Below are 26,038 nucleotides of genomic sequence, written 5' to 3' on the forward strand. Positions count from 1 at the left end.
CTTGTGCATCCTTGAACCCTTAATTCCAAAGTCCGTTCAAGGCAAATGCCAAGCCAAAATGATCGGAACTTCCTCAATCGCCTGGCAAATATATCAATCCAAAATCTTCAGCATTGTCAATCAGCTTCGACATCTGGAGGCAATATGGCGGATACTGTAACTGTTGACAAAGTGTATTTCGAGACTCTGCTTCGGCGGTATGTACAGCTTTCTCCGTACATACCGTCAACCGTGGGCTAACCAGTGGTAGAGCAGAATTAGTCGGTCACCTCTCTGCAAGCCTGATTGGCTGCTCGAAAGAAGCTTATTCATCTCTATAGCATACATATGATAGAGATCTGACCGCTCCCGTCGGCATCCCAATAGTCAGCATACCCAAAGTCGACCATGACAAATTAGTCAGTCCTGTCCGTTACTCGACGGCGTCAATAGCTAACATGGCATTGCTTGAAGCTTCGTATGGTACAAGAATACAGTGTGTCTCTTCCCTAAAGCACCGACCAGACCAGATGCTACGACGACTCCTCAAATGTTGCGAGGCCAACCCGGACTGACTCTATGCAGCAAGTCTTAAAGATGCACTGTGCAAGGGAGGTATTGAACCGGAAACTCTCGAGGTTCGATCGACTTCATCAGAAGCAGCTTCACACTCGCTCAAGTCATATAGGTTCTCATCCGTGGCGAAACTGTCCCAATATCTCAATTCGACACCCTCATCGACGATGACGACCAACCAGCGTCTGGATGCGCGGACCCTTACGATCGCCTCCAAAGGACTCGGATTGCCATGAGCCATCCTTCTGGCCACTCATGGGCTGATTCTGCGCCTGAATGGCCTCCAAAGAACTCGGCTGGCGGCTCTAGGGTTAATCTGAAAGGGAAAGGAGGCTTCTACAATCATCACAATAGCTCTGCGCTGGAGGTTGAAAGTGCTTTCACACCCGATTTCGAGAAGGATGATCCATATCTTGCCGCACCGCAGCCGGAGAGAAAGCGATTCGCCAAGATGGAACAGCGCACAATATTTGCTAAGAATCTCTCGGTCCGTGCAACGCACAAGGATATCGCCAATCTCGTACGCGGAGGGCTTATTCTGGATATATACTTACGCTCCCACGAGCGCACCGCTAGCATCTCATTCGTCGAAGGATCCGCAGCCCAGGAGTTCATGAATTATGTCAAGCGCAATGACATATATGTACATGGGAAGAGGGTATGTCTTCCCCTCATATTCTAAACACGAGGAGAACTTCTGACAAATGACTCCAGCTCGCATTCTCGTGGAGCGAACGTCAATATAAGCTTCCCCCACATGTTGCAAACAAGATAGGCATTGGTGCGTTGGTTCGGACTCGAAGTTCTGCTCTTTCCACCAAACGTTGAGTCATGTGTCTTGAGTCATGTCTCGAAGTATCTACTGGGCAGGTGTGTTGCCTTCTGTAAATGGGATGCTGACTTTCGACTTTTGTTCAGGAGCCACTCGAAACGTTGTCATACGTGGCATCCACGGAAATATCACCGAGGAGCTTATTAGGGATCATTTGGACCATATCCACAACATCGTGGTTATCAGTGTTTCTTTCAAGGACGGTGACGCCTACATCTCTCTTAACTCTATCAACAACTCGCTCTTTAGTCGGACATGTATGATGTCTCGAGCGACATACAAGGGCATGAGGATTGAATGGTATCCTGATGAGTGCTCTCAACCTCTGCCGAAAATGCAGTACGCTCCGAAGACAGATAATCTAGCACAACCACAGCCTAAGAATTTCACTTCTGCCATGAACCGTTTCCAGATGCTCAACATGGATAATGATGGGACCGAGGTTGACTCGGAGGAGACAGATGAGGAGCCCACAGTGCTTTCGGATCTCTCGTCTATGAACATCAACAGCCATCGATCGCCATGGAACTCTCAAACGGTTGCCGCTTGAACCTTTGATTGCTCGGAGCATTACTAATAGGTTTTCTCAAGGTCTGCTGTCTCTGCGCATCCTTTCGCAGCATGCAGTCTTAGCTTCAGGGCTTTTTCTCGCGTCCGTAATTGGGGTCACCTTCGCTCGGGCATACTGTAGGCATGGAGCTTATTAGCGGTGGGCAACAGGCGGAGGTCTTGTATGGCGTCAAGCAGCCCGCAGTACACTCTACGGACTACTCGAATTCGTCAACGTTTCATATTAGCTTTTCGCATGCTTTAGCAGAGATACCCCGGCTCGCAATGTGCCTGTATCTTTCGTTGTTTGGTTTGTGAATAACTTATAGGCTCAATGAATATATACACAACACGCATTTGCGAGATGCCCGAATTGCAAGTGTATACTACATCAAAAGATATCTTTCCTCATCCAGTATCGAACATATGCAAAAAGATCGGCATCTTCACCAGTTTATTTCAGGGAGCCAGCTTCCTACTCCACCTTCCCACCTCCTTGATGCCGATAAGTATAGTGCCATCCTTCACCCTCGATGTCTGCCCTGACCTTATAATTTTTCTCGGCTTCCTCTACCAACTCCATATCCACATCCACGACACTCATCCCTTCTTTATTGGTATCTTTCGTCTCGTCCCCTAAACCCCCAACGAATGGCATCGCCACTCTACTCAATCCTGCATACATTGATTTCTCATTTTCGGGCGGAGCGCCGGCATTGACTGATGATTATTTCGGAGTCAGCATTGCCACTTCAAGATAAATTGCGAGCCTTGAAACTTCTCTACAGAATCAGAATCATCGCTCCCTAAACAGGTCTCAAGCCCCAGAATATGATCCAGTAGGAAAAAATTGATCGCCGAAAATACGTACCGAAGACTACTGCACACGTATTCTCAAAAGTTCGCGCGGTAATTGTTGATTCGAGAAAAAGCTTTTCGGACATAGAATTCTTGGAAAGACCGTAGGCAGAGCAGTCGGCGTGCTGACGCAGACCTTGGAGTCAGCATTGCTTATTCGAGGTAGGTCCGGGGAGTTGGAGACAGGTCTCAGGTCGTCTTGCTCCAGAAACATGCCTTGCGACTCAATTCCAATATCAGGAAGGATGAGGTCCGAAACGTACGTACCGTCCAAAATGTGGGAATGATTATTGTTTTTGCGCCTTTGGCTATCAACTCTCGAAATGCTTCTGGGAAGGCTAGATCCCAGCAGATGAGAATCCCAACGGGGCCAAGGGGCGTCTGGAGCATCTCGTCTACGCAGATTTCGGAGTCAGCATTGTCTATTTGAGGTAGGAAATGGAGTTGCAAGACAGGTCTGGGGGGTAGAAAGGTCTTCTTGCTCCCGAAGCATGTCTTGCGACTCAATTTCATTACCAAACAGGAAGAATCAGCTCCAAAATGTACGTACGTGGGGCGTGGGTTGAAGAGGTCAGATGTGGGCGCTCGGGATGCCTTCAATGACACAACGATGGTCAGTCCAAGAGTTTATGCGGCAGAAGGACAGTCTAGGATGTTGAATGAGAGCACAGTAATACCAGAGGTTCTTTTTCTGATACCGTCCCAATATTTCGCCCTTATCATCAATGAAATAAGCAACATTATGCAATTGATCCTCCCCAGTCTCTTCATCCTTATGTGCTTCCACTATCGTGCCCGGCACTATGCATATTTTGAGCTCTTTTGCCAGCTCTTGATATCTGTGCAGATAATCGTTCCATTGCTTGCAAAGGGGAAAAAATTGAGGGTCTTCGGGCACCCAATTTGTGAGATGATATTCGGGGAGAACAGCGAGGTGGGCGCCTTTTGAAGCGGCGGCTCGTATGAAGTCGGCGGCCTTGGAGAAGTTGTAGGAGGGGTTGAGGGGCTAGGGGGAGAGTATCAGTTGATGGGTGTGAAGATTGTATTCATTGGATGGATGTGGAGGACCTTAGGGTGGAGCTGGATGACAGCAATCTTGTAGCGCGGTGCCATGGTGAGAGAGTATCACATTGGCTGTTTGGAAAGGACTGAAGCTTTCTAACGTGGTGGAGTGGGCCGGCGGGGAAGTTGATGAGCTCCGCAGATCCCCTGCACGGATAGGGTTAGGGTTAGGGTTAGAGTGTGTACAAGCGAAAAAGCCGTCAGACGCCAAAACCTCCCACCACCAGCACGCAACACAAAACACGCAGCAGTCACCATGGCACTCTACCAACGAGCACCTTATGAGACGGCCAACCGTCAAGACCTGGTCGAAGATGAGTCAGACCGAGAGGAAGAAGCGCTGGTGGAAGACTACAAAGAGCAGGTGCACTTCGACGACGGGATGAGCGAGCTGGACCGTACTGCTTCGTTTGGAGGTGCAGCAGCCGGAGGTGGACCACAGGATATGCAAGCTCAGCTTGCTGCAGCCGCTACGCCTCTGGAGTATGGAGCAGCGCTGGATACGAAGTTCGCGAGCTATGACAATTACTGCAATCTTTTCCACTATATCCTCAACTCAGAGGGGCCTGTGGACCTTGAAGTGCCTACAGTAAGCCTCGCTCCTCCTGCTTCTACATCTGAGCCGCGACTGATGGCGGTTGTAGTACTACTGGGCATGGGACGTAATCGACGAATTCATCTACCAATTCGAATCCTTCTGCCGCTACCGCAACCGCATCGCCCGCACTGAATCCACCAGCGAAGAAGCCCAACTCCTGCGTGATAACCCTAATACCTGGGGCTGCTACTCCGTCCTCAATGTACTCTACTCTCTCATCCAGCGCAGCCAAATCAACGAGCAACTCGATGCCATGAAGCGAAACGAAGATCCCAACCAAGTCGCTGGCGAATACGGCAATAGGCCTCTTTACCGAATGTTGGGCTATTTCTCGATCATAGGATTACTGCGGGTCCATTGCTTACTGGGAGATTTCTCGTTGGCACTGAAGACGCTGGATGACATTGAGTTGAATAAAAAAGCCATGTTTGCACGAGTGATGGCGGCGCATTTCACGACATATTACTATGTGGGGTTCAGCTACATGATGATGCGCCGCTACGCCGATGCCATTCGCATGTTCTCGCATATCCTCGTCTACGTCTCGCGGACCAAGAACTTCCAGAAGAACGCGCAGTACGACTCCGTCTCGAAGAAGAACGATCAGATGTACGGTCTCATTGCCATATGCGTGGCGTTCAATCCTACGAAGCTGGATGATACGATCCATACAGCACTGAGGGAAAAGTATGGTGACCAGCTTGTCAGATTGCAGAGAGGTGGACCTGAGGCTTTGCCGCTCTTTGAAGATTTATTCCGAAGCGCATGCCCGAAATTTATCTCCCCCACACCCCCCGACTTCGACACCCCAGACCTGAACGTCGATCCCGTAGACCACCATTGTAAAATATTCATGGAAGAAGTGAAGAACACAATGTGGTCACCCACCGTCAAGTCATACCTGAAGCTCTACACCACGATGGACCTCAAGAAATTAGCTGGCTTCCTGGATGTCGAGCCGGAGAAATTGAGGAGTTGGCTACTTGTGAATAAGCAGAGGAGCAGGCAGGTGAGATGGAGCGAAGGGGCGCTGTTGGACGGAGAAGTAGTGAATGGCAGTGATTTGGATTACGCGATGCAGGACGATCTGATTCATATCAGCGAGGCGAAGGTGGGAAGGAGGTTGGTAGATTGGTATTTGAGGAATTTGGCGAGGACGTATTAGGGTGGTGGAGGGGGTTTTCAAGTCATGAATGGAAATGAGGTGTTGCTAATATAAGCACGCTGCGAGAAAGGGAAACGCAGGATTGCTGATCAAGGCCTTGATCCACTAAGCATGCCTATGAAGGCATTACCCAGCTGGAAGCTATCCGCAAAGACATGGCCTCCCGACAGATTATTCAAACATACGAAACTCTTCTATCAAATAACACAAGAGCCACTACACGAGACACCCTCGAACAACCTCCTCACAAAAATCCCAGATGCTGGGCACTTTGCCATCTTAACACAGCCTCGCCACTGCAACCCTTTTCTTGCTACCTTCCTATCCGTATCCCCTTGCCATTCCCCTTCCACCTCCTCCCACCTACACCACCTACCACCCCCCCGAGCCCCTCCTCACCTCCTCAATCCACCTGCACATTCCGGAGTCAGTATGACCTCTTCGAAGCAGAACCTGCAGGTTGCGAAACAAGATTCGGGGAAGCCTCATGAGTATTTGCTCCCGAGGCATATCTTGGGACCCTCCCATTGCCATGGACTGGAAAGTGCACTTACGCCGTGCTAACCCTGTCCGTCATCTGCGGAAACTCGGTTTCTAGAAGAATGATGGCACTCTTCGCTTCCTCGCCATTGTCGAGCGACTGCAGAATGAAGGCTGTCATGGTGGTGTTCCAGCCGGTGGGCTTTTGGGTGCATGTGGTGGTTTTGGTGGTGGTGGAGCGGGATGGGGAAGACATTGCTGGTGAGGAGCAGGTCGGTGAGAGTGTTGAAGGATGGAAGGTTGGTTGGGCAATCTCGAGGTTGTTGATTGTGCTGGCCTGAGATGATTGTGCCCGGTGGATGCCCCAAATTAACGTGGATTATGATCGTAGTCGTAGGTGAAGTGGAATGGTGGGTGTGCGCTTCGGATAGTGTTAATGATCTATCGAAGCAACGTAAAATGAGATGCAGGCTCTCAGGTATACTTATATTGTTGAGCTGTCACGGGAAAATTCGAAGCATGGAGAGGGCGTAAAGGCGTGTTGTCTCTTTCTTTTGCCAAGCTGGAAGCAGACCTGGAAAAGTAGGCAACGAGGCTCCAATAGATATTTTGCCTCACACTCAACGGCTTCAGTCTCCGGAAAGGGTGCCTCATTAGATTGTATAGAGAATGAAGGAGGGAGAAGGCACCGATTGGGATACGGGTCTGATGGCTCGGACAAAAAGGCAAATGGCAAATCAAGGCCTTCAGGTTGTGGCCGTTGTTTCAAGGTGACGGGATCCATCTGGGCCACACGACTCGAAATTCGAAGTGCTTCAATATTCCACTTTTTCCTATTGTGCATATCTGATTCCTTCGTCAAGGATCAAGCATTATCCGGATTGAGAACACCAGTACCCGATGCATCCACCTGCCAGCCATGCCAAGCGCTAATCCAGCCCAATTTTTCCAATATGCACCCCTGAGTAAATGCAGAATCATTGTCGCCGGTATGAGGGCGGTTGTAAAGCTTTGGGGTTGAACAACCTAGAAAATGCCGCCAACGAACCAGGTAAAGGACAGTACAGTGACGATGCACATGCCAAACATGAACTTCAGAGCCTGCCGCTCCGTGTCCGATAGCGCAGCGCTGCACACCGCACAGGTCCAATCTATAAAGCCATGAGTCAGTACGCAACCGCGCGGACGTGTGCTCTCGAAAAGCACTTACCAGATAACGGCGTATACTTCTGCGGGATGTACATGCCGAAAGTGAAGTCATCCGATACACCAAGCTTGCCTGCCGATGCAACCTCTGTAATAGCCTCTTGAGCATCATAGATAACCAGCGTATACGTTTCCGTCAGCAGCGGCGCTGTGCCCGTGATATCCGGCGAAGTATCCCAGACAACACTTCCAGTCTTTTCAAAGCTCGCGTTGCTTTGCAATGTGTATGTCGCGCTATTGGCGCTGCAAGAGATCAAAACATCGACCTTTGAGGGCGTAATCGAGAGGGAGGTGTAGTTCCAGGCAAACGAAACATAGTCGCCTATCTTGTAGTATGTTGTTTGAGCTAGCGCGGAGGGGGTAATCATATTGACCCCGCCAGCAGGTAGGACGGGATTGACGCTCTGAGTTGTCGCAGCGGCCTTCTGAGTCCCACTGGCGCTGGCTGCTGCTCCAGACGTTGCGGCCGCTGTATCGCTGGCTTTGGCTGTCTTGGAGGCTGCTGTTCCGCTGGCTGACTTGGACTCTGACTTGGACTCTGACTTGGACTCTGAATTGGACTCTGATTTGGTCGTCTTGGATGCTGCATCGGATGTTTGCGTAGGAGATGCACTCGAAGATGATGAGGACGTATCTGCATGTCAGGTCAACTACCAATCCTAGTACCCCAGCTAGACGGGACCACTAGAGCTCTTACCACTCTTTGAATCGTCTTGCCTCCGTAGGATCAAGCCTTCTATATCTTTGTATGATGGCGGCCATGGCCAAGCTGAGGTGATGGAGGCGAGGAGGAAAAGCGTCAAGAGGACATGGCTGGGTCGAAGTCGTTGGATCATGATGGGCGACGAGCTGAACGAATGAACTTGAACAAATTGACAGACGCCAACACCGAGGGCCCAGAATCAAATTCTTCAACAACGTCTTCTTTCTGATCAAACGTCTCCAAGGGTCAGGACGGTAGTCGACAGAAGTGTGGGGTGTTGATCGTCGCCAATCCCTGATGCCCCTGGCAACTCCGGCGAAAAGAAAAGATAAGACGGATATTGGCAGAGAAACAGCGAATTAGCAAAGCGAGTGTTCAGGCAGTGAACGAGTGTTTGCCTGGAGTGGATGATATCTGTACGGGCAGATATTGCTGTTGTTGCTGTTGTTGATGAAGAAGAGGAGGGTGAAGTTGAATGTTTTTGGATAGAAGCCTACGCTCGGGAAGGAATCTATTTTTGGTTGACTGGTTGCCACCACTCGACATCCTCGACATCCTTCCCGCCTAGAATACGAGTTCAAGGGAGTATCGGCATCGGCATTGGCCTCGCACAATCATGGAAATGAAGTGCATAGGTGCTTTATTGGGCTTGAGCATTCGGTATCTAGGTAATCTATGTCCATGCAGTGGTCCCTCGTTAAAAGAGCGCCTGATGCAGATGCGACTCCCGTTAAATCGACCTACAACATATGGGTATCTCAGGTGCTCATGCTTTTGATTTGTATTCATCTTTCAAGACCCAACGCCCTCTCCCTCTGGTACCTCGCTCCAGTTTCGCGATCTCTGTGAGCATCGCCTTGAACTCCGCCGTCTTCTCTGGTGTGTTGCAGTATCGGTTGAAATGATCGATCAACATCTGCGTATGCACTTGCCCTCCTTGAACGACGAGATAGTCTCGTATCATCTTGATAAAATCGGTACCCCTTGGTCCCGAAGCATTGCTGTTTGACGTACTCCCTCTTGAACCAGCGGCGACGCCGATTGCCGCTTGCCTGTTCTGCAAACCTGCTAAAATGCTTGAAGAAGCTGGTCCGCCCCTTCCTCGACCAAGTCCTCGCTGTTGCTGCTCTGGTCTTCCAGCTGTTCCAAATTGGCCAGTCCACGTCGGAGTACCTACTGGTACATCTCTTGCCGCTTCACCTGCTTTCTTCAATTCTTTCGCAGCCTCAGCTGCAACCCTCTTGGCCTCTTTTTCGATCATCTTCGGGTCAGCCGTAATAACTTTCTTGCCATTGACGATCTGATCGTGCTCCAAGGCAGATTGTACCCCAGACTTAGCGAAGATGCCTTCCATGACACGGGCTTCTGAGTTCGCAGCTCCGTTAGAGGCAGCAGCCTTGCGTTCCTCTTCCTCTTCACCGTAGAAGCGCTCCATTGAAGCTACCCCGTTCAAATTGCGGACGGTGAAGGCGTTGTCACCTCCTTGGACAGTACTGGCTGGTGTCGCGCCACTGGTGTCACTGCTTATAACCGGCTCGGCAGGTGGCTCTTCGTTGTCAAATCGTACCTCAGTACCCTTGAAGAGCGTACTGGTCTCGGTAGCAGGCTCGTCAGCTCCACCAAGCGTGAATAAGTCGTGTAGATCCTTCATCTGGAATGTCTGTCGTTGCTTCGGATCCCTCAATATTTTGTTGATGAGGAATTGCTTGAAAAGCTGGCGGTGGTATATCTTCTCTTCGATGGTCCCCGCGGTCATTAGTCGATAGATCATGACCTCTCGTTTCTGACCTAAACGCCAAGCTCTTTCACGCGCCTGGACGTCGGTTGATGGGTTCCAGTCCGGGTCGTAGATGATGACTCGATTGGCTCCAGTAAGATTGATACCAAGGCCCCCCACTTTTGTGGTGAGAAGGAAGACGTGAGCGGCGGGATTGTTGTTGAATTCATCCACTAAGCCCTGCCGAGTGTGAATAGGGGTAGTGCCGTCCATGCGGCGATAGTTGAAGCCTCCTAGAGACCCAATGAACTTCTCAAGGATATCGAGCATGATCCGATGCTGAGCAAAGAGCAAAGTCTTATTCCCCTGCTCTTTCCAGAGCTCCAGCAATGCTTTCACAACTTGCATCTTGCCCGACTTGGCGCCACTACCGTAGTTATAGCCAGGCTTGACGGAAAGAATCTTATGATCTTGCAGGTCTGGATGGTTGCAAATCTTCCGAAGGATATCAACACCGTACAAGATCTGACGTTTGCCATTCATAATGGCTTTCAGATCATCGGACGCAAGGAAGTTCTCGTATGTGTCACGCTGGAACTTTGTCAGCTTGCAGAAAAGCACCTGCTCGCTCTTCTTAGGCAAGTCAGAGGCAACATCAGCTTTGAATCTTTGCAGGAGGTATGGGGATATCGTCTCTTTCAATGTCTCGGCACATTGCATGGCGGTCTGGACTTGAAGATTTGAAGCATTGGCGTACCCACCTTGCCGTATAGGGAACTCGAACTGTTGGCGAAAATTAACCAGGGTACCAAGTCGCATTGGAAAGACAAAATCAAAAAGAGACCACAGCTCCACGAGGTTATTCTGCATAGGCGTGCCTGATAAGATAATACGGTTTGCCGTTCTTAATTCCTTGCAATATATAGTGATAGCGGTATTTGGGTTGCGAATCTTATGCCCTTCGTCAAGCACGGCGTACTCCCAGTCTGTTGGGATCAGAAGCTCCGCGTAACTCTGGAGTCCAGAATAAGTCGTGACTAGGATATGTCCTTCTTGAACTACACGATCCACGATTTTCTTTGCCGATATCTGAGCCTTGGTCAAAGGCTTGCTTCCTATCGATCTTGGAGGTGCCGACATCAGCTCATCTTCTTCCCGAGACTCTCGACCCAGGTCAACCATGCCACTCCCAGAAGTATGGAGGATTGATACACGGAAGGGTGGCCACCAAGTGTGGAATTCATTGACCCATTGCTTCATCACTGTAGCTGGCGCCACAACAATGATGGGTTTCGTAATCTTCTTACTATAGTGCAGCCCGGCCAAGAATGCAATTATCTGTATCGTCTTTCCCAGGCCCATCTCATCACCTACAATACCACCCACTTGTTGCGAATAAAGCTCCCACAACCATTGAACACCGGTCTTCTGGTAATCGAAAAGGGAAGGATATATGTCTCCTGGGATGCGATAACCACCCTCGAACTCAGTATCTGGTGTGACAGGGTGTGGCTGGTGCCATTCCTCTTCTGAGTCGTGGCCATTTTGTGTCTCTGTGATCGCCGGAACATCGTCCATCGGAGTATCGGACTCCGCTACTGAACTCTCGGCTGCTCTGGCTGTGGCTTTCGCTCGTGTCGCGCTCCTCCTGCTGACCCAGCTGCGCAAGCGATTCTGGTATAAGCGTTCATTCCCATCATCGAGGCCATTCAAGTCCTCTTTTTCAATCTCAACCGGAGGCTTCTTTTTCCGCCTGCCTCCAGCTCTCCGTGGAGGCGTCGTGTCCAGGAATCTGGCGTCTTCCGACTCCTCATCAGACTCAAGTTCCGCCTCACCCAGAGCTGCCATGTCGCGATCGTCCAACTCTGGGATATAATTATCCCCTTCATCTTCAGAGGATGCCCCCCTTTCCGCTTTCACCTTCGCTGTAGAGGTCTGCTGTAAACCATTGGTGTGTCCTTCAGCGGGCGAATTCTTCGTGTGCAAACGTCGCCGCTTCCTTGGCCTATCTGAGTCTTCTGGCACCTCAAGAGGAGACTCATCCTCCTCATCCTCCCTGAAGCCAGGTTGAAGTAGGTTGCGGTGGGACAGTTTCTCCGTGGTCTGGGGCGTATCATCGCCAATTTCAGTTTCAGCTTCCTCTTCCTCAGCACCCAAGAGTACACCTTGAAGGGTAGAATCATCACGGCTGAGTGTCTTGCCGGGCAATTTAGAGAATGGAGTTATTTTTCCTGTTCGGATGAGAAAATCTCGCTGGCTTTCATTCGGCATTCTTCGATTCCCTGCTTCCTCGTCAGGGTGAACGTCATCATGGACTTCGTCTGCGTGTCTCTCATCAATGCGTGCCTGTATTTGCTCGAGATCACTCATGAAAGCCCTGATACTAGCTTCAAGATGTGAGATCTCCGCATTGAGACGTGTAGCCGTAGCCGACCCCGTAGGACGCCCTCTACGTTCGCGAAGTCTCCGAACTTGACTTTCTAGCTTTTCCTTGTCTCCCCGAGTCTTCTCCAGACGCTTCTTGTCCCTCTCATCCGCTTGCTCGGTGAGCAACTGGTCTGCTTGACGACCGATATCCCGCTCGAGGTCATCTTGATCCCTCACTTCTGTGGCAAGCTCTTTCAAACGACTAGCTTCGTCTTCGCCCAAAGTGTCCCCCCGTACGAGGCTTGGCTGAGATGTTTCAAAGCTTCCTTCAGCTGGGTGACTACGATCCTGCACATCCTTCCTGTCGTCACCGTTTGTAGGCTGCTTGGATGGGTCCATATTTGATCAGATCCGAGGATCAAAGCTTACATTCACGGTTGTAAATTGCTGGCATGCTAGCGGATTGGTGAAGCTTTGCGGAAGTCATGGATGGCTGAACGGGCCCATTCGTTGACCTCTTTGCTATAGTTTTCCTAGTTCACTTTCTCGTCTCACACCTGCATAGATTGTGCCTTCAAAATGAAAGGGAGTGTAGCACCAACTGTACGGCGGTGAGCGTATCAACATTCTGATGCTCAATAGACTAGAAGCACGATAGCCTAGAAGTGAATGATATTATTTAGGAACTCGTTGCTTCCCAGGACAAATTCAGACAATAATACTCTTACGTAGTGAATGCCGTCGCAACGGGAAGTTCCGCGCCCAAGGGAAAGCCCTGCCGCGACCATCGTCCAGTGTTCAGATCACTTACCTTAGCTCACGCTTCAGCGTAACAACTCCCTCTCTATGTATGGGATCGTGTCACTTTTGCCTGTTCGTGGATGTACTTAGGGTTCTGAATATCCACCAGGGATTCAGGCAGGCCGATCGCCAAGGGTTGCTTGCATAGCTCTAGCCTAAGCCACTATCCAACGTCGGGCAGGGGCACTTCGAAAAGCAGCAGGCCTCAGGCGCTCATGCTTCGACCCCCCACATTGAAACCCCGAGCAAGTAAACGCTCTTGAAGACGCCTGGGACCTGCTTTGCTTTTTGGTCGCCGTCATCGTTGCCTTCTAGCGTCACAGGACAGGCCAGCTTCTCGCCCAAGAAGGAAGGCCAATTGCTGCTCAACGCTACACGAAGCACGATACTCGCCGGGGTGTCTCACGACTTTTCAGCAGGCGCTACGATGGATCAGAACTGGCAGCCCTACACGGATGTGGCAGCAGCGAGCCGACAGGGACGATACCCACAAACAACAGGACAGCAACCAGCGAATGGTTCGGCGCAGCATCAGCCGCAGTCTGGATATAGCTATGAAGCTTATCAAACTCCTTCGGTACCTTCTCAACCACAGTCAATGGCTGTGTCGCCTATCGGGACTCCTCGTACGCGTGCCTATTCTGGAGACGGAGATGTTGCAATGGAAGATGCGGATCCCTACAATAGGATGAAGTACCCTTCAAGGCCTACTCATTCGCAACGCCCCTCTTCACAGTACTTGGGACAAGAGGATTCTTCCGCCGCAAGGAGGTATTCACCAATGAAGGCACTCTCACCTTCTTCACCTTACGCTCCGAGCTCCCAGCAATCGAGTCAAAGCCCATATGGACACTATCCATCACAAAGCACTTCGGCGCGACAATCCCCAACGCGCTCGAACCACTACTCTACTCCATCTCAATCGTACTATTCGACACCCAGTGAGTCACTAAGCATGCCAAGCTACCCCTCTCCCCGTCAATTTTTTTGCCATGATGCTAATCGTGCTCTAGCATCTTCTAGGCAACCACCCTTACAGCTTCCTCCCATCCACCCAAATTCTGACACCACTGACCAATTCTATCCGAACTCTGCAACAGCGCAATTGAATGCTGTTTTCGGCCGGGAGACAAAGTCACCGCGGCAAATGCGGCCAGTCCACCCTGGCACGGCAGACATGCCACGAGGACCAGTGCCGAGATTTAATAAGTTAGATTCTGTGCAGGACCTTCAGCCTAGGGTCAATCCGCAGCCTGCTTTTCGGCGAGCAAATCCAGAGGGCGGTTTCATTAGCGTAAGCTTGCTTGATCGATAGAATTATCTACTATCACTGACAGTTCTGGCCTTAGCCTTTGCAAGCATTGACCACTCATTTGCCCTCGACATATCGGATATGCAACCCAGCTTTCAAATACGAGTCATCCAGAAACCCACGAAGAGTCCTTACTAAGCCGAGCAAAGGCGTCAAGAACGACGGGTACGACAACGAAGACAGTGACTATATCTTGTATGTCAATGATATACTTGGCAATGAAGAGAACGGGCACAGGTAAGTTCTGTAATCCAAAAGTGCGCGTCGGGTCTTGTTAGTGATGCGCTGCTCTAGGAATAGGTATCTCATACTTGATGTTCTTGGCCAAGGTACCTTTGGACAGGTGGTGAAATGCCAGAACCTGAAAACCCAGGAAGTAGTCGCAGTGAAGGTTGTTAAGAATAGAACAGCATACTTCAATCAAAGCATGATGGAGGTCTCAGTGCTGGACTTGGTAAATCCATACAAACGTTCAATTTAAATAGACGACTGATTGGTTACGCAGCTCAACGGCAAGTTGGATAAGAATGACGACCATCACCTCCTACGACTGAAGGACACCTTTATTCATCGGCAGCATCTGTGTTTAGTCTTTGAGCTGCTCAGCGTGAATCTTTACGAGTTGATCAAACAGAACCAATTCCGCGGATTGAGCACAACACTAGTGAGGGTGTTTGCACAGCAGCTCTTGAATGGATTGGGTCTGCTCAACAAAGCAAGGCTCATACATTGTGACCTCAAGCCGGAAAATATCCTTCTTAAGAACCTGGAAAGTCCGGTCATCAAGATCATCGATTTTGGCTCAGCGTGCGATGAGAGACAGACAGTTTACACTTACATCCAGTCACGATTCTACCGGTCACCAGAAGTCCTCCTAGGACTACCGTACTCCTCAGCGATCGACATGTGGTCGCTGGGCTGTATTGTGGTGGAGCTTTTCCTGGGCCTTCCCTTGTTCCCAGGTTCGTCTGAGTACAATCAGGTATCTCGGATAACGGAGATGCTTGGTCTCGCCCCAACATGGATGCTGGAGATGGGGAAGCAATCGGGAGAATTCTTCGAAAAGACTCATGATGATTTTGGGAGACGTACGTACCGGCTCAAGCCAATGGAGCAGTATTCTCGAGAGCACGGTTCGAAGGAGCAGCCAAGCAAGAAGTATTTCCAAGCGACGACCTTGCCAGAGATCATACGGAGCTATGCGATGCCAAGGAAAAATATGAAGCCTGCTGAGATTGAACGAGGTACGTGCTTACTGATATGGTATAGTCTGCAAAACTGACTTTGCCTAGAAATGACTAATCGCCATGCTTTCATCGACTTCGTGCGCGGCTTACTCAACATAAACCCGCTCGAACGGTGGTCTCCCCAGCAAGCGAAGCTGCATCCATTCATTACGCAGCAAAAGTTCACCGGACCCTTTGTTCCGCCAATGAATTTGAAGTCCTCTTCTATTACGAAATCACCGGCTCCTGGAGTGCAGCAACAGCAGCAGGCCGAGGCTGTTAGCAAACAGCGAGCTCAAGCGGCTCAGGCACAAGCTCAGGCACAGGCACAGGCACAGGCCCAAGCACAGGCCCAAGCACAAGCACAGTCGGCAGCCCAGAACGCGTACGTGGCCAACATGCAGATGAGCCAGTACACGCAAAGTCCGCTTGGTCAAGCACCTCCAGCGTACAACAACATGTACACACCTCAACAAGGAGCACCTCCAGCTTACACTGCGGCCTCAGCTACCTTTGGTCAGCAGATGGGCATGATGCAACAAACACCCAGCCAGATCGCCCCAGCGCAATACACTCCTCAACAGAACCTTTATGCGCAAGCTGCAACCAGAGCAGGTCGGCAACGCGCCTCCACCATGGACCAACAGCAAGGCGGAATACCACAATCGATCCAAAGGGTGGCGAGCCACCTTGATCCGAACGCGCCAATCAGGTTGCAGCCAAGTCCCGCGTATTATCCTCCACCGCCAGATGGATATGTTGATCCAAATGCCGCGAATGCCAGGAGGAGGGGGAGCCGTGCAGCGAGCGGCCGGAACAGAAATTTCATACAGACTTTAGAAGATCGGACCATGGAGGAGGGATTTGTTAACCAGTCACAATGGCACTGAATGGGGACATAACATCTACCATACTGATGTTGTATTTAGACAGAGAGAGATTTACGGCCATTCCGCCATACAAATGGACATGGGATAATCGGGTGCGATTAGAGGGTTCGTGGCAATCATAAGACCGCAATCTGGACGAGGGCAACTCGCTAATAGCACCACTGCTCAATGATGCAAGCTACCTTTAAGACGCTCTGGCAATCGATGGCCGCAGCCGATACGCCCCCTGCCTTTGAAAAAATTCGAAAAGCACCAGAATGACTGCTTCACTACAGCGCTACCGATTGCGTCCTACAGATGCGATACAATACACGCCGTACGTTACAACATCCCTTGTCTTGGCTGGGAAAGGGGCTGCTGAGCAATGGGGATACGAGACGTTGAACCTCTCGCTTTGAGCTTTCAGCATTCTCTGGGCGATAGGCGTGACGATCCTATGGATGTATGTACGAATTAGGGCAGCAGGCCTGAGAATGAATTAGATTTAGTTCCTACCGAGGGAGGTGGGTGATTTATCCCTAAGACAATCCAGAACAGTGGGGACGAACCGGCTCTTTACCACAGTTCAATGCCCTTAATTACCAACGCAGGACCCAATCAGTTGTCTTTCTTTTCAAGGGAGCTCAGATTGACACTGCCTGAGGGTGGGGAACCCCTGATTGACTCAATTCTGCTGTCTCAGTATCGAAAAAGTCCATTGGCTTGGAGAACCTACCAATCATCCATGGCCTCGTCTTCATGTTCCCTGTTCTCATCTTCTGAATCGTCCGAATACTGTATGTTACCTGCATCCCCATTAGTGAATAAGCATACGTAGGGTCGAATGGCCTCCTAACCCTCACGGATATTAAGGAGTGAAGATATGAATATGACTGTAAGATGCGTATGCAGAGGACAGAAAAAACAAGATGATAGCTAGCGCTCACAGTAGCGCTAGTCCTCGTTCGGTCTCTCATATCAAGGCTAGCCCAGGTACATCTTCAAGGACATCTTCATGGCTGGCGAGCCGACGTAGTGATTCATATGTATTTGAACGTAGTCCTAACTCTCTAAGAAGAGTGCAAAGACTCCTCACACAAGAAATAAGAGCCGCTCACGGGCGCCATCGAAAAGAAGTCTCAAGCTATTACCCATAATCTCTTCTTTCTGAGCAATTTGTTCATACGCAGAGGGGAGATCTGGTCCATCGTAGTATGGAATTATATGCGTAAGGTTCGTCCACTCAAAGGCGGGGATCTGACGCTTTATCCTGATGTCACCTGGGCCTCAATTGGAGGTGATGAACTGGTTGTACTCTATAGCAAATGCCCAAAACTGTTCCTCCGCTGGCGAGACTTCTATTGGGCAGTAGTAAGAAAACGTACCAAATAGCGGCCATGCAAAGCTCTCCAATCACAAGAGGCGTATGAGACGGAAGCTAACAGTGAAATAGACCGTTCACGGCAGAAAACGAACACATCTCTTCACTGATCTAAATGACTTTCACTCCAAGTTGATGTAAACCAAACCCAGGCTTGCGAGGACTGAGAATTAGAGTGAAGTCCAACGGAGATACTACCCTACTGTGAGTCGGGTAGACCGCACATTGATGCAATGGAATCTCTGCGCCAGATGTCTTCAACTCCCACATGGTGCTTAGATCTCAGTACTCATGTACATGAAGATGCGATCAGAAGTGCGGCAGAAATGCAGTCCAGTTGACAGACTCGTACGCACTTGGCGGCAAAGCTCGAAGGATAATGAAACCCTTGACGATGACATCATCTCTGGAGAAGAATCCACTATGCAGCAACCCAGTATAGGTATGATGGCCTTCAATGGAATGTCTTGCACAAGGTCGTGTGGGTATGGGTTGTTCTTCGGCGGGCCAAGGAACTTCTCAATGCGGCAAACCAAGCGGAAACGTGCTGGGGTCATCATTTTGGCGTCGCAATGAAGCTTCGTGTACCCCTCTGGATGATGACCGGCGCTCCTTGTTCGAATGACTGCGGGTATCTCCCAGGCGTAAATATGCATGATTCGGTAGGTCAGAATAGCGCATATGATACCTCGAGTTGTGATATGCCACATTAGCTTCTCAGTATGGGTTGGAAATCTGAAGTTCCATCCACTGATATGGACTGCAGCATAGCCGTTTCGGGATAGGAAGAGTATACACACGGTGGTGTTGGGAAGAGGAGGGTAGTAACCGTCTGGGAATCTTTCGATAGGCCGCTGCGTGGAAGCAAAGGTGATATTAAAGAACTACCTGAGAACGCCCATTCAGTATGACCAGTATAGAGTCCATGACCAGTCCTCACGCCCAACATAATCCAGAGGAGTTCTCCTGTACGGCGCTTTTGCTCGGTCACCAGCATCGAGGAGAATTTGTCGAATGGTGGCATTAGGTTTGATGACAACGGCCTTTCCAATGTCGACTGGCTTGTAGTACCAGGAGTAGTATGTTCCCAGGGTACATATGATGAAGCCAATGGCTGCCAGCTCTAAACTTATGATTGCAAGGTGCTGAAACGCCCTGCCGACGGCTGCAATTACCAAGATATTCGAAGTACTGTTATAAGACGAACGAGAGTATCGACTTTGTTTCTTTCCTTGATGAGATCCTGCTCGATGCCCACATCTAAGTAGGGCACGTACTTATTGACAACGAGATAGTGGACTTGCTCAGCGTCGGGTGGGAATGGCGTCCACGGTTCCGGTCTCGGAGAGATCAGGGTGTAGCATATAGCCGCCCATATCTGCGTGGAAGGCATGTCTCATTGACCATTCTGTAGCACCAGAGTCGGGTAGTGGATACCCATAATGCTTGAATTTGTCAACGGAGCCACGCGCGGAGCACCATTGCCATATGGCGATCTGGAAGGTGAATTGAGGTCCTAGAAAGGTTAAGCAGGCCATAAGAGATTTGCGGTAACTACGCTTCTATCTGCCGAAAGATGCTGGGAAGACATTGAGACATAGGATTGTCCAGCTGCAGAGGACAAGTGTGACGCAACTGCTGACCAAGATCTCGTACGTTCCTCGGCCACTTGGTGAAGAGGTCCAGCCTTGCAGAGGTAGATGGTGAGTTGAATTTAGGAGTACAGAATGTGGTCTAGCAGACCATGCGGTACAGTGGGGATGATGTATGGATGGTCCATACACAAGTAAAGGGCAAAAAGTAGATTTCTATGGCATGATCTAGCAGCATAAAGAAGAACACTGTCACACATAAGCGAGTCCAGAAGCTTGGAAGGAATCAGTAAAGATGCATGACGCCGGATGGATTCCACAAGTCACAACAGGTTTCTTTAGCGCACGCTGCATGAATGACCCGAGCACGTCTGGTACGGAATATTATGCCGCTTCATATTTCGTTCAAACGGATAGCTACAGCCTCCATCTTCGGGCCAGGGATGCTCGAGAAATTCCATCCCATGTCCATCGCAGCATGCTCAATTGAATAATTACTCTGAGGCAGAGCGAAGACTGAGCGATAGAGCTGGCCGTATTTCTGCGCAGACACCCAACCAGGTTTTGCAGAGAAACCTGAAGGGGTGGTCTTCATAGCTTCATCCTTCATGCACCACCAGAGAGAGAGAGCTGCTGGCGTAGGGCGGCAAATGGACGGGATTGGCCAAGCTCAATTTAAATCTAAACTCTAAAGTACGGAGCGGGAAGACCAACAGGAGCGAGGAGCCGAACATACGCGCGCACTGATCCCCTGCATATTTAATATTGCTCCCCAAAGTTCTCCAATGATAAAAAAGGTGATTGATCTCGGAGGCTTGTTGTCTCGACAGGATTTGAGGTCCTCTAGCCCCGACACTGATATTCTCCTCTTAAATCTCGAGCTTGTTAGATGTCATGCTGCTCCCGCTATTGAATGCCAATCCACTATACCCATGTATATAATGCTCCGTTTAAAGGCGTTGTGCCTTCATTGATGTGCTTGTCAGTGGTTCGGTCATCTTATCCTGCCTAGCATCCGACCCTATCGACACTGTTTTTCTATATGTCTACACTTTTGTAACCCATAGCTCTGTGATTCCGAAGAGTTTAATTATATATTCCAGTCATTTTCAACGAGCAGAGCCTATCGGTCGCTGGCCTTCACGCCATCACTGCGCACTCATGGAAAGCCACAATGATGCGGTGAAAATCATTGCTGCTCAAGTCCGAGCGTTCAACGCACGAAAGGAACCGTTCCGCATTTATCATGGGTCCACGAACTGCACCCGTACGTCTCGGCGTCAGCGAGATCAGATGGTTGACATCAGCAGCCTGAACCATGTCCTCCAAGTCGACACCCAGGCCAACTTTGCTCTGGTGGAACCCAATGTACCTATGGATGTGCTGATAGAAGCAACGCTCCGTCATGGCCTAGTGCCGCCAGTGGTCATGGAGTTCCCCGGTATAACAGCTGGTGGCGGTTTTGCTGGTACCGCTGGTGAAAGCAGCTCCTTCCGATATGGCTTCTTCGATAGGATCGTTAGCTGGATCGAGATTGTACTCGCAACCGGTGAGGTGGAGACTGCCTCCACTGTCCTGAGATCGGATCTTCTCTATGGCGCTGCAGCCGCTTTTGGTACTTTGGGGATAACAACCCTGCTCAAGATTGAACTGAAAGAGGCGAAGACATACGTGGAGCTCAGCTATTTCCCAGTCAACAGCATATCTGAAGCATTGGAGAAATTCAAACAGATCGCCAGGGACCCCGCGATAGACTATGTGGACGGGATCCTCTTCGCCTCCAATGCCGGTGTAGTATGCTCAGGGCGGTTGACCAGCGAAGCATGCGGTAACGTCCAAGGTTTCGCCCGTCCAAGTGATCCATGGTTCTATCTCCATGCTCAAAAGCTCGTCGAACGGTCATCCAACCCGACCGTAGAATCGATTCCTTTGGTCGACTATCTCTTCCGTTACGACCGTGGCGCGTTTTGGATGGGATTCTACACCTTCAAGTATTTTCTCGTCCCATTCAATCGCATCGGACGCTGGGTTCTGGATCATTTCATGCACACCCGAGTAATGTATCATGCGCTTCACAAGAGCGGCCTCTCAACAAAGTATATAATTCAAGACGTTGTCGTACCGTATGCGACTGCCAACGATTTCCACAAGTACGTCGATGAGACTTTAGGCTTTTACCCGCTCTGGCTTTGCCCTATCCATCAGAGGGGACAGTCACAACAGGCTCCACAAGGACCGCTTGCCGAAAAGCCTAAGCCTAATGACCCAGAGATGCTCCTCAATTTTGGCGTTTGGGGCCCCGGGCCCAGCAATCGGCGCGCCTTCGTCGAGACCAATAGGAAATTGGAACACAAAATCCAAGAACTCGAGGGTAGAAAGTGGCTTTATGCCCACACATATAATACAGAAGAAGAATTTTGGGAAATGTATGATCGCAAAAGCTATGATGCTCTACGGGCCAAGTATCAAGCCGCTTACTTACCAAATATATATGAGAAAGTCAAGGTTGATGTTGAAGGAGAGGAGAAGGCGATGAGGGACTCTTGGATAGTCTACCTGCTAGCTATTTTCTGGAGTATCTGGCCACTGGGTGGGCTGTATGGTCTTTACAACGCAACCTTTGGTGGAGATTATCTGCTGACTCGTGATGTCTGGTGGAATGGGGTCCAGCAACTGAAAAGATAATTGTCCAAAGTATCATCCGCTTCTGCTCTGTTGGAAATTTTGCACGTAGACATAGAATAGTGCCTCTAACGCTGTAGCATAGCGGGCTGACTCGAGCCTGAAGTTCAGGGCACCAGGGCTGACTCGTAGCCGAAGAATTCTTGCTTACTAATCAATGGCAGTCGCGCACCGAATTTCAACAGCTCACAATTGAGCTTTTGGATAAGTACCGCAAAGTTCTACCACCTAATCTAAATTCGCCCATTTACATATCTGCCAAGATGTCTCGATTCTTCACACAAGGCGATAGCTCCAGCGAGAGCAGCTCCTCAGACGAGGAGGAGCTCTACAGCGAGGAAGAAGGCGCGCAAAAGTCCGAAGAAGAATCAAGTGAGGAAGAAGAAGCATCGGAGGAGGAGGCGTCGTCATCCTCGGACGAAGGGGGAAGTCCGGGGTCTCCAAATTTCTGCGAGATGTGGCCTCGAGTGATGAGAGCGAAGATGAGGACAAAGTGACGGTCGTCAAGAGTGCGAAAGACAAAAGACTGGAGGAACTGGAAGGCGTGGTAAAGGTCATCGACAATGCGTCTAAGATTGGTGACTGGAGCACAATAGCAACTGGTAAGCACACATATTGCTAGATCTACAATCTGAAGGCTGCTAATACTGGGCCTCTACAGAATTCGACAAGCTCAACAGGCAGGTCACGAAGATAACGGCTTCGGAGAAAGCGCCAAAAGTCTACGTCAAGACTATATCCGATTTAGAAGATCTCATGAATGAAGCGATTGCAAAGCAAAAGGTCTCGACGAAGAAGATGAACGCTACAAACGCTAGGGGGCTTAATGCCATGAAGCAAAAGATCAAGAGAAACAACAAAGACTACACTACCGAAATCGAGAAGTATCGGGAGGACAAGTTTGATTACATGATGTCAGAGGAAGAAGAGGAGGTCGTGCCTGTCGAAAAGACGAAAAAGGCAAAGGTGTCATACGCAGAGGGAATCGATGCTGGAGATGATGAGGGCTTCTCGACCGTAGGCCGAGGAGGTAAAACGCTACAATATACCCCCGAAAGTATTTTGAAGCATCTTCGATCAATTGTGGAGTCTCGAGGGAAGAAGAATACAGACCGGGCAGAGCAGATCAGAATAATGGAGAAGCTGCTAGAGGTCGCCGACACGCCGTATCGCACTATTCGAGTCCTTCTCACCGTAATAGCAACCCGTTTCGATTTGACTACCGGCTCGACGGCGACTTTCATGTCTCAAGAAAACTGGAAATCCGCCGAGCATGAGTTTGGCAAACTTCTCGAAACACTAGAAGCGAACCGAAACCTGGTCGTGGTCGAGAACGCCGAGGAGTGGGATGATGACGAGAAGCCACCGCACCCTGCACCAGGAGAGAAGCTCAAGATTCCTGGAAGCGTCGTATCAGTAGTCGAGCGTCTGGATGACGAGCTCACGCGGTCACTGCAGCACATCGATCCTCATACGGCTGAATACATAGAAAGATTGCAAGATGAGCAAGCTCTCTACACCGATATCCTGCGGGCTTTGCTCTACGTCGAAAATCTGAAACGGGATGAAAAGCTTGAACAGTCCGACGATGCTGCGAACAGGGTCGTGATGAGGCGGTTGGAGCACGTATATTTTAAGGTACGTTGTATCTATCTACTTGATATCACAGGTGCTGAAAATGTATCAATAGCCTGCGCAAGTCGTGCACATCCTCGAAGAAAATGCTTGGAAAGCAATACCGTCCCAACTCGATTCATCTATCACTCCTCGTGCCAATGATGCAGACATAGATTCCCTGGTCCAGACATTAAGCACATATCTTTTCAAACACAGCGCGGATATCATTCGCGCAAGAGCCTACCTTTGCCAGGTCTACTACTTTGCGCTGCACGACCACTATTACAAGGCTCGAGATATGCTGTTAATGTCTCACTTGCAAGAAACGATCGCAAACTTCCCCATCAATACACAAATTCTGTTCAACCGTACTTTGGTGCAAGTCGGTCTCTGCGCTTTCAGGGCAAACCTAGTCTACGAGTCACAAAATACCCTTCAAGAAATTTGCGGTAGCGGACGGCAAAAAGAGCTTCTCGCCCAAGGCGTCATGATCCAGAGATACTCACAAGTAACACCAGAACAAGAGCGACTCGAGAGGCAACGACAACTACCCTTCCACATGCATATCAATCTTGAGCTGCTAGAGTGTGTCTACCTGACATGCTCGATGCTGTTGGAGATCCCTCTGCTGGCGCAGACCGGTTCGTCACCAGACGTCAAGAAACGAATCATCAGCAAGACGTACCGCCGTCTCTTAGAATTTCACGAGCGCCAGATCTTTACTGGACCGCCTGAAAACACTCGAGACCACGTCATGCAAGCCTCAAGAGCGCTAGCTGCTGGCGAGTGGAAAAAGTCTGCTGAGCTCATCAACTCAATTAAGATCTGGGAATTGATGGCCGAGCCAGAAAAGATCAAGGACATGCTGTCAGCCCAAATACAAGAAGAAGGCTTGAGGACGTATCTTTTCACATACGCTCCATTCTACGACACCTTGGCAGTTGGCACACTAGCATCGATGTTCGAGCTTTCAGAGAGAAAGGTTGCTGCCGTCGTGAGCAAGATGATCTCGCACGAGGAGCTGGCAGCAGCTCTTGATCAAGTCAATAGCGCCATCATTTTCCGAAAAGGCGTTGAACTGTCGAGACTGCAAAGCCTAGCTCTTACGCTCAGTGACAAGGCTAGTGGTCTGATAGAAGCAAACGAGCGGACTTTAGAACAAAGGACACAGGGTACAGCTAATGCTTTCGAGCGACAAGGTGGCCAAGGAGGTAGGGGCGGACGTGGTGGGAGAGGGAGAGGTGGAGGCCAAAGAGGAGACCGTGGCGGTTCCAGAACTCGTGGTGGACAGCAATTTGGTGGTGGTGCTCTTGGTGGTGCAATCAAAGCTTAAAACGATTTGCATTCTTTCATCTCTTGCTGCGGAAACAGAAGAATGAGTCCATACATGTATTCATTCAAATGAGTACTGGCGCTGTGCTGTGCATGAAGCAGGGGGTATCATTGAATGCAAATAAAAAAATCGACTCTCCCAAAATTGACTCTCGACACTCTATGCTCTCAATCCTCAAAGTCGTTCATGGATGTCGGTGACCAATATTCTTTCTCCGGAGCTTGGAGATCGACCCAAACCAATGAGTCTGCCAATAAATCTTCGATAACGGTTTCCGCTCTTGCATGCTCCCATCCCAGGTTGTCTTCCAGCATGGAAGCCGTGACATACCCCAGTACTTGAATAGCCTCCAGAACCCGCGATTGATCCGTATTTAGTTCCTTGGGAATCGATCGTATCATTTGCTTGCTTCCAACGGTTACGATCGAGAAGCCAGATCCCAACGGGTTGAGAGATTTGACAGCCCGCAGTATATCATCACTGTAAAGCAAGGACTGTAAGCTCTACCAAATCTTTGAATTGGAGAATACGAGCGGACGGCCGTGAAACTTTCTACATACTCACTAACATCCATCCCCCCACCAATTCCCCTTCCCTTTTTGACCTGTTCTTTACACTCCTCCACCCCCAGCAACCCTCCATTTCCCCCTCTGCTTCCCCTACAGACCTCCACCACTCTGACTGCCAGCTCAAAATAGAAATCATTGACATCCCCACCCAGCACTTTCGCCCATAGACTCCCGATCGCTCCCTTTCCCGCGCCCTTGCCCTTCACGTTGCTTCCAGCAAGCGGATCGACACCAATAGCATTACACATGCGAGCAAATTCGGCGCGGAAGCTCGGATTTGACTTGATGGTGTCGGCATGCTGGAGGGCAAAGTTGTGGAGGAGGGACTGGAAGACTGAGAGTTGGGTTTGGAGAGAGGAGAGGTGCGTGCTGCGAAGGGAGGCGCCGTGGGTCGCATAGGAGGTCGAGAGGGAGGAACGATTTTGGAAGGCAGAGAGACCTACGCCTCGGCGGGCGGACATGGCAATAGCGATGCTCCTTATCACAACCACCGTTGGCAGATTGAATCTTGTAGGAATGGATGCCTCGTAAGGTTCTGTTTCTGTGATAGGGCTGAGAATCCAT

General features: G+C 50.0%; 11 protein-coding genes across 11 annotated transcripts; 6 read left to right on the forward strand and 5 right to left on the reverse strand.

Moving 5' to 3' along the window:
- Positions 1–45: 45 nt before the first annotated feature.
- HO173_007979 (uncharacterized protein) lies at positions 46–1,937 on the forward strand (the record flags this gene model as incomplete). The annotated part of the gene is made up of 8 exons (XM_037309879.1): positions 46–197; positions 251–260; positions 321–398; positions 454–475; positions 565–617; positions 668–1,213; positions 1,270–1,336; positions 1,474–1,937. The coding sequence occupies 8 exons, from the start codon at positions 46–48 to the stop codon at positions 1,935–1,937; spliced, it is 1,392 nt and encodes a 463-aa protein (XP_037163176.1).
- A 474-nt stretch (positions 1,938–2,411) lies between these two features.
- Positions 2,412–3,907, reverse strand: HO173_007980 (uncharacterized protein; the record flags this gene model as incomplete). Its single annotated transcript, XM_037309880.1, has 6 exons — positions 2,412–2,656; positions 2,808–2,919; positions 3,062–3,189; positions 3,345–3,388; positions 3,472–3,800; positions 3,863–3,907. 6 exons carry the CDS (start codon positions 3,905–3,907, stop codon positions 2,412–2,414), a joined length of 903 nt encoding a protein of 300 aa, XP_037163177.1.
- A 205-nt stretch (positions 3,908–4,112) lies between these two features.
- On the forward strand, positions 4,113–5,619 carry HO173_007981 (uncharacterized protein; the record flags this gene model as incomplete). The annotated part of the gene is made up of 2 exons (XM_037309881.1): positions 4,113–4,445; positions 4,501–5,619. 2 exons carry the CDS (start codon positions 4,113–4,115, stop codon positions 5,617–5,619), a joined length of 1,452 nt encoding a protein of 483 aa, XP_037163178.1.
- A 1,506-nt stretch (positions 5,620–7,125) lies between these two features.
- On the reverse strand, positions 7,126–8,141 carry HO173_007982 (uncharacterized protein; the record flags this gene model as incomplete). The annotated part of the gene is made up of 3 exons (XM_037309882.1): positions 7,126–7,250; positions 7,310–7,939; positions 8,003–8,141. 3 exons carry the CDS (start codon positions 8,139–8,141, stop codon positions 7,126–7,128), a joined length of 894 nt encoding a protein of 297 aa, XP_037163179.1.
- A 633-nt stretch (positions 8,142–8,774) lies between these two features.
- HO173_007983 (uncharacterized protein) lies at positions 8,775–12,491 on the reverse strand (the record flags this gene model as incomplete). The annotated part of the gene is made up of 1 exon (XM_037309883.1): positions 8,775–12,491. One exon carries the CDS (start codon positions 12,489–12,491, stop codon positions 8,775–8,777), a length of 3,717 nt encoding a protein of 1,238 aa, XP_037163180.1.
- An 829-nt stretch (positions 12,492–13,320) lies between these two features.
- Positions 13,321–16,321, forward strand: HO173_007984 (uncharacterized protein; the record flags this gene model as incomplete). The annotated part of the gene is made up of 6 exons (XM_037309884.1): positions 13,321–13,834; positions 13,907–14,187; positions 14,243–14,442; positions 14,500–14,659; positions 14,711–15,449; positions 15,498–16,321. 6 exons carry the CDS (start codon positions 13,321–13,323, stop codon positions 16,319–16,321), a joined length of 2,718 nt encoding a protein of 905 aa, XP_037163181.1.
- A 434-nt stretch (positions 16,322–16,755) lies between these two features.
- Positions 16,756–19,868, reverse strand: HO173_007985 (uncharacterized protein; the record flags this gene model as incomplete). Its single annotated transcript, XM_037309885.1, has 4 exons — positions 16,756–16,788; positions 16,870–16,894; positions 17,037–17,106; positions 19,832–19,868. 4 exons carry the CDS (start codon positions 19,866–19,868, stop codon positions 16,756–16,758), a joined length of 165 nt encoding a protein of 54 aa, XP_037163182.1.
- A 566-nt stretch (positions 19,869–20,434) lies between these two features.
- Positions 20,435–21,958, forward strand: HO173_007986 (uncharacterized protein; the record flags this gene model as incomplete). The annotated part of the gene is made up of 1 exon (XM_037309886.1): positions 20,435–21,958. The coding sequence occupies one exon, from the start codon at positions 20,435–20,437 to the stop codon at positions 21,956–21,958; it is 1,524 nt and encodes a 507-aa protein (XP_037163183.1).
- A 260-nt stretch (positions 21,959–22,218) lies between these two features.
- On the forward strand, positions 22,219–22,452 carry HO173_007987 (uncharacterized protein; the record flags this gene model as incomplete). The annotated part of the gene is made up of 1 exon (XM_037309887.1): positions 22,219–22,452. One exon carries the CDS (start codon positions 22,219–22,221, stop codon positions 22,450–22,452), a length of 234 nt encoding a protein of 77 aa, XP_037163184.1.
- A 259-nt stretch (positions 22,453–22,711) lies between these two features.
- On the forward strand, positions 22,712–24,905 carry HO173_007988 (uncharacterized protein; the record flags this gene model as incomplete). Its single annotated transcript, XM_037309888.1, has 2 exons — positions 22,712–23,593; positions 23,646–24,905. The coding sequence occupies 2 exons, from the start codon at positions 22,712–22,714 to the stop codon at positions 24,903–24,905; spliced, it is 2,142 nt and encodes a 713-aa protein (XP_037163185.1).
- Positions 24,906–25,072: 167 nt separating this feature from the next.
- On the reverse strand, positions 25,073–25,935 carry HO173_007989 (uncharacterized protein; the record flags this gene model as incomplete). Its single annotated transcript, XM_037309889.1, has 2 exons — positions 25,073–25,385; positions 25,466–25,935. The coding sequence occupies 2 exons, from the start codon at positions 25,933–25,935 to the stop codon at positions 25,073–25,075; spliced, it is 783 nt and encodes a 260-aa protein (XP_037163186.1).
- Positions 25,936–26,038: the final 103 nt, after the last annotated feature.

Source organism: Letharia columbiana, assembly GCF_014066305.1.
Source record: "Letharia columbiana isolate WasteWater2 chromosome Unknown Sc0000027_s0, whole genome shotgun sequence".
In the NCBI taxonomy this organism is placed as follows: Eukaryota; Fungi; Ascomycota; class Lecanoromycetes; order Lecanorales; family Parmeliaceae; genus Letharia; species Letharia columbiana.